At 38.9% G+C, this 13,213-nt stretch overlaps 1 protein-coding gene across 2 annotated transcripts in view; it reads left to right on the top strand.

Annotated features, from left to right (window-relative positions):
• The window catches only part of ST8SIA1 (ST8 alpha-N-acetyl-neuraminide alpha-2,8-sialyltransferase 1), a 142,399-nt gene that overhangs the window by 30,505 nt on the left and 98,681 nt on the right, over positions 1-13,213 (top strand). For both annotated transcript variants that reach the window (XM_035540802.2, XM_035540803.2), the window contains exon 2: positions 1,848-1,992. In XM_035540802.2, coding sequence (XP_035396695.1) covers positions 1,848-1,992 — 145 coding nt within the window. The remainder of the gene's footprint in view (positions 1-1,847; positions 1,993-13,213) is intronic.

Here is a 13,213-nt window from a genome sequence, read left to right as displayed (position 1 = left end):
TTGCTAGATAAGGTGTGGGTATGTGACAGTGTCTTGTGCTCAAAGGGACAATATATTGAAATTTTGAGCCACAAAGCACCGTGGCATAAGGTTCTGATTGAGTCTTTGTAAAAAGCTTTTGATTCTTTGGCTAATTGTGGGGACACAGGGGCTGATTGGCCTGTTAAAGGGTAAGAGCTTCCTTGCAGCTCTTCCTAGAAACTGGCTGCTGATTTATAGAAGAACGTGGCCCTTTGGTGATGGTGGGGATAGAGCTGCCGTGGAAGATAACCAAAGCAAATCACTAAACTTCACAAGAGGAAAAAGCTAATGAGTGGTACTAAATCCTATAGATTGCTGCCTGTCATGCAACATTTTCAAGCTGTTTCCTGTCCTGCAAATATCAGAATGAGTACACTCTGTGGCTTTCAGCACATTTTCAGTTGAAATATCTATGTAAAATAGTATTCACGTAGTTGCAGAAACGTATTAACTTATGGCAAAATCTATTTTTGACAGGAAAAATACTGATCTTTTCCATATCATTTTCTAGAGGAAAAAAAAAAGTAACAGTGAGACTTTGGGAAAATGCTGAAAAAAACCCACGTATTTGTGTGAATGACTTCTTCATTTTGAGTAAAATCTCCTCTTTCACAAAGGAGGAAAGTTATACAAAACATTTAAGTAGTCACTAATAACTGATATTTTTCTTCTGCCTACCATTTGCAGCTCTTATACAGCCACTGGAAATGGCTTCAGTCTTGTTCACTTTAAAATAAACAGTAAATTAATATATCTTATTAATATAATAATAAACACCAATACATTAAAATACTCTATTGACATAATTGTGCAATGTATATTTTCACATTGTATCTATTATATATAAAAACTAATACGAGCTTCATCCTTCCTTTAAAGAGCTACCCACATGCTGGCTTTGGGATATTCTTGCTCTGCAAATGTCTGGAGTTTTTCACCATTCTGTATTTCAAGATAATAATAACTGAGCTTGCAGCAATTTTTACAGAATTTTTGCTCAATACAACCTCATCAGCTCTTAAATTGCTACTCAAGCTCAGTAATAGCTATTTTAGGGAAGTGTAAGTGTAAGAGGATATACTGTTTGGATGAGAAAAGGAGAAGTGTATATATATGTGTGTGTGTGTGTATATATATATATGTATCAAACTGAGATGACTCAAGTTGGACTTGAGTCAGGCACTCCAGGCAGACTCTAATACTGCTGTGAAAGTTGCACAAGGGTATTTAGTAACTGGAAAGAGATGCCAAATTTTTCCATCCTCAAGTTTATGTAACTACAGGGTTTTATATAAGGCCTACTGTTCATGAGTAAGGTTGGGTTCTGAATTTTCATATAACTCAGATTTAATTTTCAAAGGTGCTTCTCTGATTTCTGTGTGTGTTGGATAACTCAGTTGTTTATTAACTTGGATTGATTGAAAAGGATGGACTTTGTTCTGCTAAATCTTGTTTTTATTTCTGTGCCTCTCAAAAGTGAATGGAGGGTTTAGTTTTTAACTGGATACTTTTAAGATTTTCTAGAAAAAAATAAGGATTGGTGGCCCTTCTTTAAGTAAAAATTAAAAATTAAAAAATGAGGAAGTTGCTAAATTCTAGATCCTGCTTTCTGAATTCTCTGTTAGCATCTGTTAACTGATGTGCAGTGTCACCCATGGCACATCACACTGCTGGGAAAATGAAAGGCTTGCTCTGTAGCACCCAGGAACTGAAGGCTCTCAGATGCCTGAGCCATCACTTAAAGATGGGCTTTAGAGATGGATCTGTTAGAGCTCTAACTCATTTCTTTCTCTTTTTTTAATTTTTTTTTGTTTTTATTTTTCTAGAAAACTGCTGGAAGACTGCTGTGACCCTGGGCAGCTCTTTGTGATGACAAAGCTGAACTCCCCCATGGGAAAGAACCTCTGGTTTGATGGGGAATTTTTGTATTCTTTCACCATTGACAATACAACTTACTCTCTCTTCCCACAGGTTGGTAGCTTTCTTTTCTTCTCACTTTAAGTATTAATATACTAAATGGTAACATGGTACAAATAAGTTACCTAAATATTCATCAAGAAATAGTCTGTATCTTCATTTGTCAATTCAAAACAGAGTTTTTACTTCTGTACTCTGAAAATTGCAAAATAGCTGCAGTATTTCCCTGGCCACTTTCCAGATGTGCAAATATACACAAGTGATGAAATAGGCCCACCAGTCTTGATTTTCAAAATGATGATAAGTTCTGGCTATTTTTAGAGTGTGATTTCTGCTTTTCTGGCAGTGATCATGCTCATGGACTGTGGTTTCAAAAAATGAGAGCCAGAAACTTCCCTCAGTTCAACAAGGGCTGCAGGTCTTGTGTAACCACGTGTCCCAAGAAGCTGTCACTATAAATACAACATCAAATCTGGCAAGATTGGCTCTGATGCTGTGTGAGCTGACAGGGCTGTGGGGCTCACGGAGGTGCATCCTGAGGAAAATTACCTACCATAATACTTAAACATCTGCTAGTGTCATTGGCATATGTCTTCTATTTTTGTTTTTTAAACTGTTTGAAAGGGCAGCTGCTGGCCTGTGTTTGGATCCAAGTTCAAACTGGATCGGTTCCACTGATGTCAGTGGATTTGCTGCCACGTACTGTGGCTGAATTTGCCTGGCTTAAATTAGAATCACAGAATCATAGGATATCCTGAGTTGGAAGGGACCCACAAGGATCATCAAGTCCAGCTCCTAAAAGGAGTCTCCAAAAGGAAAAGGTTTGTAGAGAACTAGATTTTCATCTTGATTGCCGTGATGCTGATTATCTGGAATAATTCCTTCTACCTTTCAAATTCTCATGTAGGATTGCTTTCCTTTTGATCAGTCTAGATAGGGTGTGAAGGTGGTTTGTGTGAAGTTGTCCGAGTCACCTCCAAATAAATGAATTTTATTGATGGCAAGCAATGTAAGCACAATAACAGCAGCAGACAACGTGATTTAGTTGATTCTTGTTGCGTTATGAGTACTAGAAATGGTTTGTTGTTTTTCAGCAAAAGTGTTTTGAGTTAGGTGCGTGCTTATTGAGTGCTGAGAATTTGTAATATTGATCTAAGCTGCTTGTATTTTTAATTAATATATGAACTGATGTTAAATGAGTTTATTATATTGACTTTTGAACGTGGAAGGAGAGATGTTTTATGTGGCTATAGGTTTAAAAAAAAATAAACATCTGGACATGTTCATTGATTTACATGTTACTTCAATTTCTTAGATTAAAGGTATAGGTATTTTTTAAACCTCACAGTCAATGTTGAGTCATTCACACCAGGCTTTTCATTTATTGCTGTTTCAGTTATACGTGTAGCAGAGTTCTTGCTTGTTAAACTCATGGTGTGAATAAACATCAAAGAGGTTGTTACATATATATACGTACTTCTACAGTGGTTTCCAGATCTCAACAAAGAGTTATGACTTTGAATTAGTTTCTTTTGGTGGATAAAGAGGGATGGAGATCTAAGATGTAGGGAAAAGAGACCAGAAGGGCCATTTCCTGTGTTAATGTGGTGAAGCAGCATGAAGCTGCGTCTTGTTCAGGCTACTAATCTGCTCTTGTGTCATTTCGCTGTGCCTGTTGCAATGAACCAGGTAATGGACCTCTGCCTCTCTTGCACTAAGCATTCCTCAAGTCTGTTCCACTGCTGCTGGTCCCTGCAAGCTGAATAAACAAGTGAATGTCTGACATGTGCAGAGTGGTTTTGCTGTGGTATAGCTGGGAAGAGGCAGCCCTGCTGGAATGGGCTTTTCTCCCTGCCTTTGAGACTTGTAGAAAGCTTATAGTGTGTCCCAGTGTAGCAGCTGTAAATCTTTTTTATGATGACTATTAATGATCTGTTCTACAGTGTTGCACTGTTGATTGGAGAAAACGAAACTCCTTGGTAGAGCTGTAAATTCTGTGCCACATAGATGTTGACAGCAACCACTCCAAATACGTATATCCTTTTCAACATTTTACAAAACCCTTACCTGGGCTGATACAGAGAGGTCACTGTATTTTGTGATGGATTTGAAATTTCGTATTTGGTTTTGTCAGGATAAAAATCTAACACTCTGCCCAGTCACAGTGGTGTCCTACATACTGTCGCAGAAAATTGCAGAGTACTGGATGGGCTCCTTTGGAGAGGTAAACGCTGCTTAGAGAGGAGTCATGACCTCGGGAAGTCCAGCGGTTCCCCAGCTCCCAAGCCTTTTCCACAAAGATTATCAGTTGGCCAGATTGAGAGCAAGGGTCTGGGAAGCCCTGGAGAGACGTACAGGGGGACAGCATGAACTAAGGACGTCAGTGTCCCTAGGTCCCTTTGGCTTGCCAAGCAGGCTGCAAAGAGGATGGTGAGGTGCTGCTTGGGTGATGGTGAGAAAGCTGAATAGTTAAGATGTTCCAGCTCCAGAACAGTGCTAAGGACAGGTTCTGAAAATGTTATTCCTTTAATGAATTGGCAGGCAGTTCATTTCTGACACGTGCTACTCCCTGCTACTTCCTCTTTTCTTGTAAGTGCTGCTTCCCATAACGTAATGTATTATTCCTATGTATTTTGCCTGGAGGAATTTTGTAAACGTTTATCAGATGAAATCTGGCCAACCTTAAAAGCTTAGGAAGATTTATTTGCAGTAAATTCTTAAATGAAGTGGTTTTCTACCTCTTTCTTTGTTTCAAGAAAAACACTAGACTAAATTTTTCAGGCCTCTGCTTTGAAGAATGGCTTCTGTTAGCTTACTAGCAACAGGCAAGCAATTTTTTTAAAGATGAATATTCCTTTCAAAAGTATTCAGAAGCTTAAAACCACTTACAAAATATGGGTAATACTCTAAAACGGTCAGGGGACGCAACAGGAATGTAAAGGACTGCAGCTATGTTGATATAATTGAAAAAATATTTCCTCCAGAATAAATAATAATAATAAAGGCTCCATCCACATCATTCTACTGGGCTTAAGCCTTTTTGTGCTTGCAGATTTCTCAATCCTTAAGTGGTTATTAACTTAAGGATAAAGCAACTCAAAAGTAAATAAGAAACTTGCTCTATTTGATGGAATGGAATTAAGCTGGCTATGCATCAATGCAGAATTATACAGCACTAAATATCACAAAACTTAATATGCAAAATGTCAATTATTTTTGAATGCGAGCAATGCAAAATAGAATATTTTTCTTCTGGGTAATCTGTGTAGATAAAGTTCTTATAGCTGGTTCAACATTTTCTGATAGATTGCTTTTCCATTGGAAAAATGCTATTTTATCAAAATATAAATATCAGTTCAATGATTTTTTCCAAATTTTCTCTGAAGTGAGAAGGTTGAAAGGTTTTGGTAGTGTTATGGTATTTGATTTTACCATTTTTGGATTGTAATATTTCAGCTGATATTTTTATCAACTCTGTTGTTAGCTTTTTTTTTTTTTATCTAGATTTTGAATGACCCAAGGAGAAATATGCAAGAGGAAATAAAAAAAAAAATGTGGAAATTGAATGATTCAGAGTTTCATTTCAATTTATGAGAATAAAATTTGATGTTGCAGTGTTCTGCATGAACCAACAATTCTCGTTGCCAGAAGTGCCTCCTCTTACTCTCCCCTTTCTCTCTCTGTGCCATTTTCCTCTGATTTCTAGAATAGAAGTTTTTTTGTTTGCTTGCTTGTTTGTTTTTGAAACAAAAATGTTACACAGGCTGTAACATCTTTCCCATGCTGGAGAGAAAAGGCTAATGGTTCATTATCGATACCCAACAGGAGAAGGCAAGGGGTAGTAAGATGTATCTTGTCACAGAGCATGACCTTGGGTACGGTGAGGGTGGAGACCTCACCTGCATCTGATCTCCCAAAACATTTTACAGTGGCACTTTCTGGAGCTGTTGGGTAATGCAGTATGCATTCAATTAAACTGAATAAATTGAATGCTGACATTTCTTGACAGCAGCTTTATCATATTGCTTGGTGTGATCTACAACATTATTTCCCAATCTTAAGAGACAAAAAGCATGGAGTCTGCATGTGACCATCGGTATAGGTTTAATATTAACAAAAGAAGGTTATTCTTAATGTGTACCTACCAGTTTTCTAAAGCTTTTCATGTGGGTGTAAAGTTTCAGCATTAGCTGGAACTTTCGATAAATAGCTGGGGGCACTGAGGAGTCAAGAGATGCAGATGGGTCTACTACAGGCGCCGTGGTTGGGTAAACCTCTGAATAACCAGGCTGTGGTGTCTCAGGTCGGCCACTAAAGGCCATGGGTGACTTGTAAATGTGTTCCTCCCCATTGTGGTTCAAATATTATACAGAAAATGGAACTGCATGTTCTTAAGTGTTCAGGAGTCCTGTCCCTGGCAGGACAGAGACGTGCACGCTTCTGGATCTTCAGCCTGGAGGTTCCATCATGTAACTCTGGTCCTGTTGCATTGTACCAAGGCATGACAGAAGGTATAACCAGCATTTTCCACCCTTTATCGTCTGACTAAAATGGAAGAAACCAGCCTTCCATATATTCCACCCAGTAACTTTTAGTTGCTGTGAATAAACATGACCATAACCACAGGAGCAGCTGGGCTGTAACTCAAAGCCACGTGAGAGGACAGTAAGCTAACAGTCACCTGCTTTTAAGAAGAAAGCAAGCCCTTTTCAAATATTTTCTGAAAGAATTTTGCACTCCTTGAGGTCTTTTTCTTCCTCAGAGTTTCAGAACTGAATTTCAGACCGTCTTTACTATTAGGGAAAAAAACCTCACCCTAGTATTTATCTGTCTATGCAAATAATAGATTTTTTTGCTTGATGTCAAAAGCTTATTTCAAGATTTTGAGTAGAACTGAGATGAATTTCCGAGGTCTCCTCTCCCCTTCCCCAGAAAAAAATAAATATTTAAATCAAATGGGACTTTTAGCTCTCCTATGTTAGGTATTATTTTGGAAGGGAGAGAAGAGAACAGATTTCAAAAGAAGTTTCAAATCTTAAACTTCAACTTTTTAATTTGAAAAAATAGCTCATTGATTTTTTTTCTTATTTTATTGTATTCCACCTGAAGCAATTAGATATACTTAGTACTAGTAAATTATTTCAAATTACTATAAAATGATTCCCTACCTGTTCTACATCATTTCTGAGTTTCATCTGCAAAATATTGTCAGATGAAAGAATGGCTGCTTGCAATGAGTGTTTCATGAATAATCATCACAAACAGCTTATGAGAAATCCAAAGGAAATAGCTTCAAACCACAAATAAATTTGGGAAAGCTGGCAGCTGTTTCCAGATATATTGCTTTTCTCCTGATCACAAGGTCTTTCAAATTATTAATTGGAGTTTAAAGTTGAAATTCTAGTCCACAATATAAAGGCAGGTAAAATGTTATTGTTTTACTTGTAAAAATGGCATGGAGACATTCTCTGGCATTTTCTAGGTTATCAGGGTGCATGTTGTATTCTGTAACAGCTTAATGATGAGTTGTTTTGACTGGTTTTTACACCAGAAGATAGACTTGATCCGAAAATTGTGTCTAAAATGGCAAGACACTCAAAGTAAAGGGTTTAGAATTTGATGGACTGCACTGCTGCCAGAATGTAGGAAATTATTACCTTTGGTGTTGACTTTGGAAGTGCTCTGTTCTTCTGTTAAGTGTTCTGTAAATTCTCGCCAACAATCCAACTTATTGAAGTACTCTGTTCTTAGTAAGCTCTGTAATTAATTGCTGCTTGGAGAAATACATTGATATATTGGATGTCATATGTGTCCTGATTTTTTTCCTTGATGCCCTGGGTAGGGAAATGAAATGCCCGCAGACCTAACATTTATTGAGCCACTCTTATATTTTCTTCCATTAATTCTATTATCTCAGTGGTACTTCCCTGACTTCTTTTGTGCTGCCTTTAATTAGTATTTGGAGGAGTTTCTTGATAGTGTCCCTTTTATTTTCCTCCTTTTTTTCCTCTCTTTATTTTTTTTCTTTGTTAACTATACTGTAATGCAGATGTTTGTCTTGCTTGGGTCTTACATATATTTAATCAAAACAAAAATATAATAAACATATTCTTGCAATATATGGAAAATATTAAAATGAGTAAGGGTAGTTATATCTTGTGAAGAAACATGCACACATTAGGAATGCAATTAAAAAAAAAGAGATCTTCTGAATTGTTGGCTTCTGAATAGCCTAAGCAATTGCGTCAGATAGTGCCTGTCATAAACTGGGAAATGAAATGCTAAATATAGAGACCAGACAAATTTTGGTCTTTTAGATCATGAGTCTTCGCTTCAGGACTGGGTAATCTCAGTAGCATCAGGGTAATTGAGATCAAAAATCTTGATTAGTGTTTAGTTAAGTGAAACTGCTACCCTCACTTTGATTACTGACTCATTAAGAACTGTGTAATTGGACCATTTTGTGTAGCCTGTTGGCAAACCGGGAATAGGGCAGCATCTGTTATGTCCGGTCAGTTAAGCAAAAGCCGTGGTCCATCTGAAACTACTCCGTACAGACGAGATGCAAACACGCCTGCTGATGAAAATTAAAGTTATGCTAAAAAGACTGTAAGATGCAGCATACATAATTTTAAGTAATTAATGAGAGGATGGGCAATGTGCTCTTGTTGAAGCAAGTTACAGCAGACCAATGAGTGGCTTTCTGTCCTCGTTGATCACCACGTGTGCTTTGGTCTCTCTCGGCTTGCCAAAATGTGTTCAGCCAGCCACTCAGCCAGACTGCATTTGGTGAGCGTGATTTATCTGCCTCGAGTTTGTTTGCAATGGAGTTTATCTGCACATGCCAAACTGGCTTTATCTCGGTTAACGCAAGTACATAAATAGACACTGACCTTTCCAAATGTAGCAAATGAAGGGGAAGGGAAGGATGAGATCTGGCTGCAAAGTGTTTGGCCCAAAGGCAAAGCAAAGGGTCCAGCCACCTTAGCTTAACATCTCTGTTTCCAGTCTGAAGTGACAGAGCATCAATCACTTTCTGTCCTAGGTAACAGAGGAGCTGATCCAAGTACACCCCAGTGCCTTTTGCAGACAGGCCCTTGGGTGTTCAAAAAACCACAGATCAATCCACTGCCATTTGGGATTTTGGGGATATGAGGGTGTGGAAGAGCAAACATGGTTCATCTTCTGCATTGACACTGAGCAGCACTTAAAATAGCATTAAAACCAGTGGGATCATCATGGAGTCCACTTAAGACTGAAGGGACATGAGGTATTTTCAACAGGGTAGTTCAGCCATGAGAGTGTTTCAGCTTTGAGTGAGTTCTGAATATTGGAAAATGCTTGAAATAGCACAGCTGATTTATTCATTTATTAGCACCCCGGGCTGTATGGTTACTGAGTGGTCAATACAGGCCTACTGAGAGTGAAGAGGCCGTGACAGGGCTGGGAACGTGGGCAAGGCTGGGTGATGTGGGGCTGTGCTGTCCCCAGAGAGGGGGCCCCGTGGAAGTGCATCCCCTGTCAGAGGCAGCGAAGATGCACGGCAGAGTGTGCTCGCACAAGTTTCTTCTCATTTGCTGCACAACTGAACTTTTCTACCTCAAGAGACATTTTTGACACCTAGAAGACACAGTTATGAATAAAGCCATGTTATGTTGTGGGACTGCAAAGCCCAGAGCAAAAAGACTCTCCTGAACCCAAAGATGAAGAGGACAGTGTGGGCTAGGACCACTGGAGAGGCTGTACTATGCCATGGAGATTTTATGGACTTTTGGTCAGTGTGGTCAGTGGACTTTGGTCAGCTGTTTCACAGGAACATACATTTTCTGCTTCATAAGCTAGAAATGTCATAAGCAGAAGAACAATTAAAGGAAGTGGTTACAGATGAGAAGCTATAGGAGCAGTGAGCTTCTCATGGCTACAAGTAATTACAGGGCATATGATCTGCTGTGCTGAGAGATAAAAATACAAGTAAGAGTTAGTCCTAACCTACCCAAAGGCACAGCAGTTAGATTTGGTTTGTTTGGTTTATGGTAGCTTTATGTAACGGATGAGAAGCTAAAAGGAAGTTTTTCTCAATGCATTTCTTTTTTCCTTTTTTTTTTTTTTTTTTTCTTCTGACAGTGATCTTTTTAATATACCAAGACTTCCACCCACAGGGCAATGAAACCTTTGCTTCTTTGGAAGTCAGTGTCTAAACCTTGAGTAAAATTTATCCTTTATATTCTGGCCACCTGTTAGCCTTTCTTATTATCGATGAATTTTAGTATAAAAAGTCACCTTGTTCAATCTCTAGACTTCTTATCATAAATGTGACTATATATTTTGATTATTCAATGATTATATTGGATTATATTAATTTGCTGTATTTGGTAGTTAGATTTTTTGGTGAAATACTTCTAAAATAGGCTTAAAATCAATACTGGTTTGTTTGAGACTAAGATTTGATTCCGTTTCATGGCTGGCACTTACCACCTGGCAGAAGCCTGAGTAGGGATTGATGAAACACTACATATTTGCATTTTTCATATAGTAGTCTGGTTTCTTGATGTGACTTGTAAATTGTACTGGAGTGTAGCAGTATATCAAATGATGTTCAGAAAGCATTTCACCTGCAACAAAGATGTAGTACCCCTGTTCTTCCAAGTGTTCCTAATTATGGGTGGAAGAACAGCTTAGCAGAGTCTGAAGGCTTGAAGAAAATCAGGGGAGGCTACACTACTACAGAAGCTATTAAAAAGGGGTAGCATGGTTACAAATCTTGTAGGAGGATTATATAGTGACTTTCAAAAGAACCTTTGTGCCTTCTTGCTTAGGGTGGAGTGTAAGCCCAGCTTTCCATTTAATGAGAAATCTGCTGCATTACAGTTCAGGAGTTGACTTATGTCGCTGGGCATGGTTGATTTTAAAGTCCTTATAACCTGTTATGGTATGGAGGAGAAGGACTGTGGTTCTCTTTCAGAATAAATTTTATCATCTGAATGGCTCCTGGGAGGCAAGCATTGGCTTCCAAATGACATTTCAGACATTGGGAAAACAGCACAGTAGTATTTTTTGTACATTAGGATGTACCAGAAAAATTCTGTGATGCTGGACATGCATGAGAAGTAATATTTAGCTTACTGTTGCTCATGTCAAGAATTCAGGCTGTTTCCTTTTTCTTGATCAACAGAGTCTATGCTTTTTCAGAGTTGTTAGGGGAGATGTTTTTGACAATGAAATTGGTGCTGCAGATTGTCTAACGGCCAAAAACTACCCATATGAGATGATAATTTTGTGTGTGCTGGCTAAAGGGATGGATTGTAGTGGCAAGATAACTGAAAGCACTGGTGTCTTTCCAGTTGAAATGAGTCAGTATATGATGTTTAACAGCCTTGTGAAATCTGGACTTGAGTAATATAAATGAGTCCCAATACAGAATGCTGTGACAAATAGTTCTTTCCAGCACAGAAGTGGTATCTTTTTTTAAAAGACTATGTTAGACACTTCCGTGAACTGTGGGCCTTTGGGGCTGGTGACATTTGGCAGTGCTAGTTCAGGTATGCTATGTGCAAGAGCAGCTTGCATATATTCTGTCTGGCTTTGCAGGTGTTTTCAAGGAAGAATATTTAAGAATACCAAGACTACGGTTGAGGCTCACTGGCTTTAGTGCAGTCCATCAATCCCAGGAAGGCTGCTGCAGGTATTCACAGGATGTTTTCATATGAAGTACATTTTTGCCAGCAAAATATTGCACATTTCTAAGTGAGCCATTGATCTATAAGCTGAAAGTCAGTTACAAAATCTCAGGGTCAGGGTTAGGCTGGAGGTTCAAGGTTCCTGGATGCCAGCAGACTGGCTGCAGCACAGCTACCTGAATATTGCCTCATGTAGACTCTGTTTCCAATGACTGTATGTTTCTCTGTGTAAAATGTACTGGACTAATCATCTCCAATTACAGAAAGCTCAGATGGAAGGCACTGGATTCCAGATGGTCATTTGATCAGCTGGGAATTCCCTGAATTATATCCCAAATACTAGCTCTGTGAAAGCAGTAATGTTTTCTAAGAACTCCACACAGATGGACTTAGGTACCTTTGTACTCTGGTGTGGGAACTGCACACTACAGAAAGAGCAAAACATACACATAATGGGGGGCCTGGCTTTTCCCTTTGTTCAGAAAACATGCCTCTGTGAGAAAGGGTAGAGAGAAGTTTTCTTTATGAATAAAGTACCTGTCTTGGTGTGAAGGAGTAGTACCTGTGGATGGAAAAGCCTGATGTGAAACAGCTCTTGGAGGTCAATTGTCTTAACAAGAGCCTACTGCCTCTGTCTACCTACTGCTGCCCCAGCTAGCCTGCCTAGCACAGGAGTTGTGTGGCTAAGGGTAAGCAGATGAAGTTTGTAATTCCTCACATCCTGTGCTTGATAAGTGTTTTATCAAGCTTTATTTTATCAGGCTTTTATTTTAAGACAACATCTAGATTCATGGAACAATTTAGGCAAAGGTGTATTACACTGAGAAGCGAGTGTGTTGCTGTCTCATGTTGATGGGGCTATCTAGTCAGCCGTTCAGTCAGATAGGGATTAATGTACTACGTAATGCTGATAGAACAATTTCTGATGTGTATAACATCTTCTTACTTATGGTTTTATGGGGTGTAACCACAGTGTCTGCAACCTATTAAGTCCCATGGTAATGAGGCTTTCCTACAGAGACCAAAGGAGAAAAGTCAGTGCAGTGAAGGTGGTAGCAGCGACACTAACATTCCTGCAACCATCTGTGGTATACATAGGCAGGCAGCTTGCTCAAACATCACTCCTTGCTCACCTTTTTTGTAACACCTCACTGATTTTGTTGTATCTAGTTAAGTACATAGTTGGCTGCAAACTTATGCTGGGGAATGGCTAGCAACCACACATGTTGACTGGGAATATGCTTGTTAGCTCCATCCTGTACCTGCTGTACTAGGACAAAAAGCACCAGTTATAAAAGAGCAAGTGCTCCAGATGTATCCCCTCAACTGGGAGACACCAAACAGAAATCAACATGAGCAAGCCTGTTTTCATACAGTTCCTTTTGCACTCAGAAGACCACACAAAGAAGTGCATTCACTCACAGCACGTAATCCAGACATACAGCACCCTTTATAATTTTACTTTTACAAAGCTAGGTTTTTAGGGGAAAAAGCCTTGCATCTTCACATAGGGATTCACTAGGCAGTGCTACACCAAAATACAGAGGTACTGACGTCCTGTTTTGATGGTATCATGTTGAAACCTGCACAGAATAGTT

This window comes from Cygnus atratus, chromosome 1 (genome assembly GCF_013377495.2).
Source record: "Cygnus atratus isolate AKBS03 ecotype Queensland, Australia chromosome 1, CAtr_DNAZoo_HiC_assembly, whole genome shotgun sequence".
NCBI classification, from domain to species: Eukaryota; Metazoa; Chordata; class Aves; order Anseriformes; family Anatidae; genus Cygnus; species Cygnus atratus.
The sequence above is the reverse complement of the archived record's forward strand: the minus strand, read 5'-3'. Positions and strand labels throughout refer to the sequence as shown.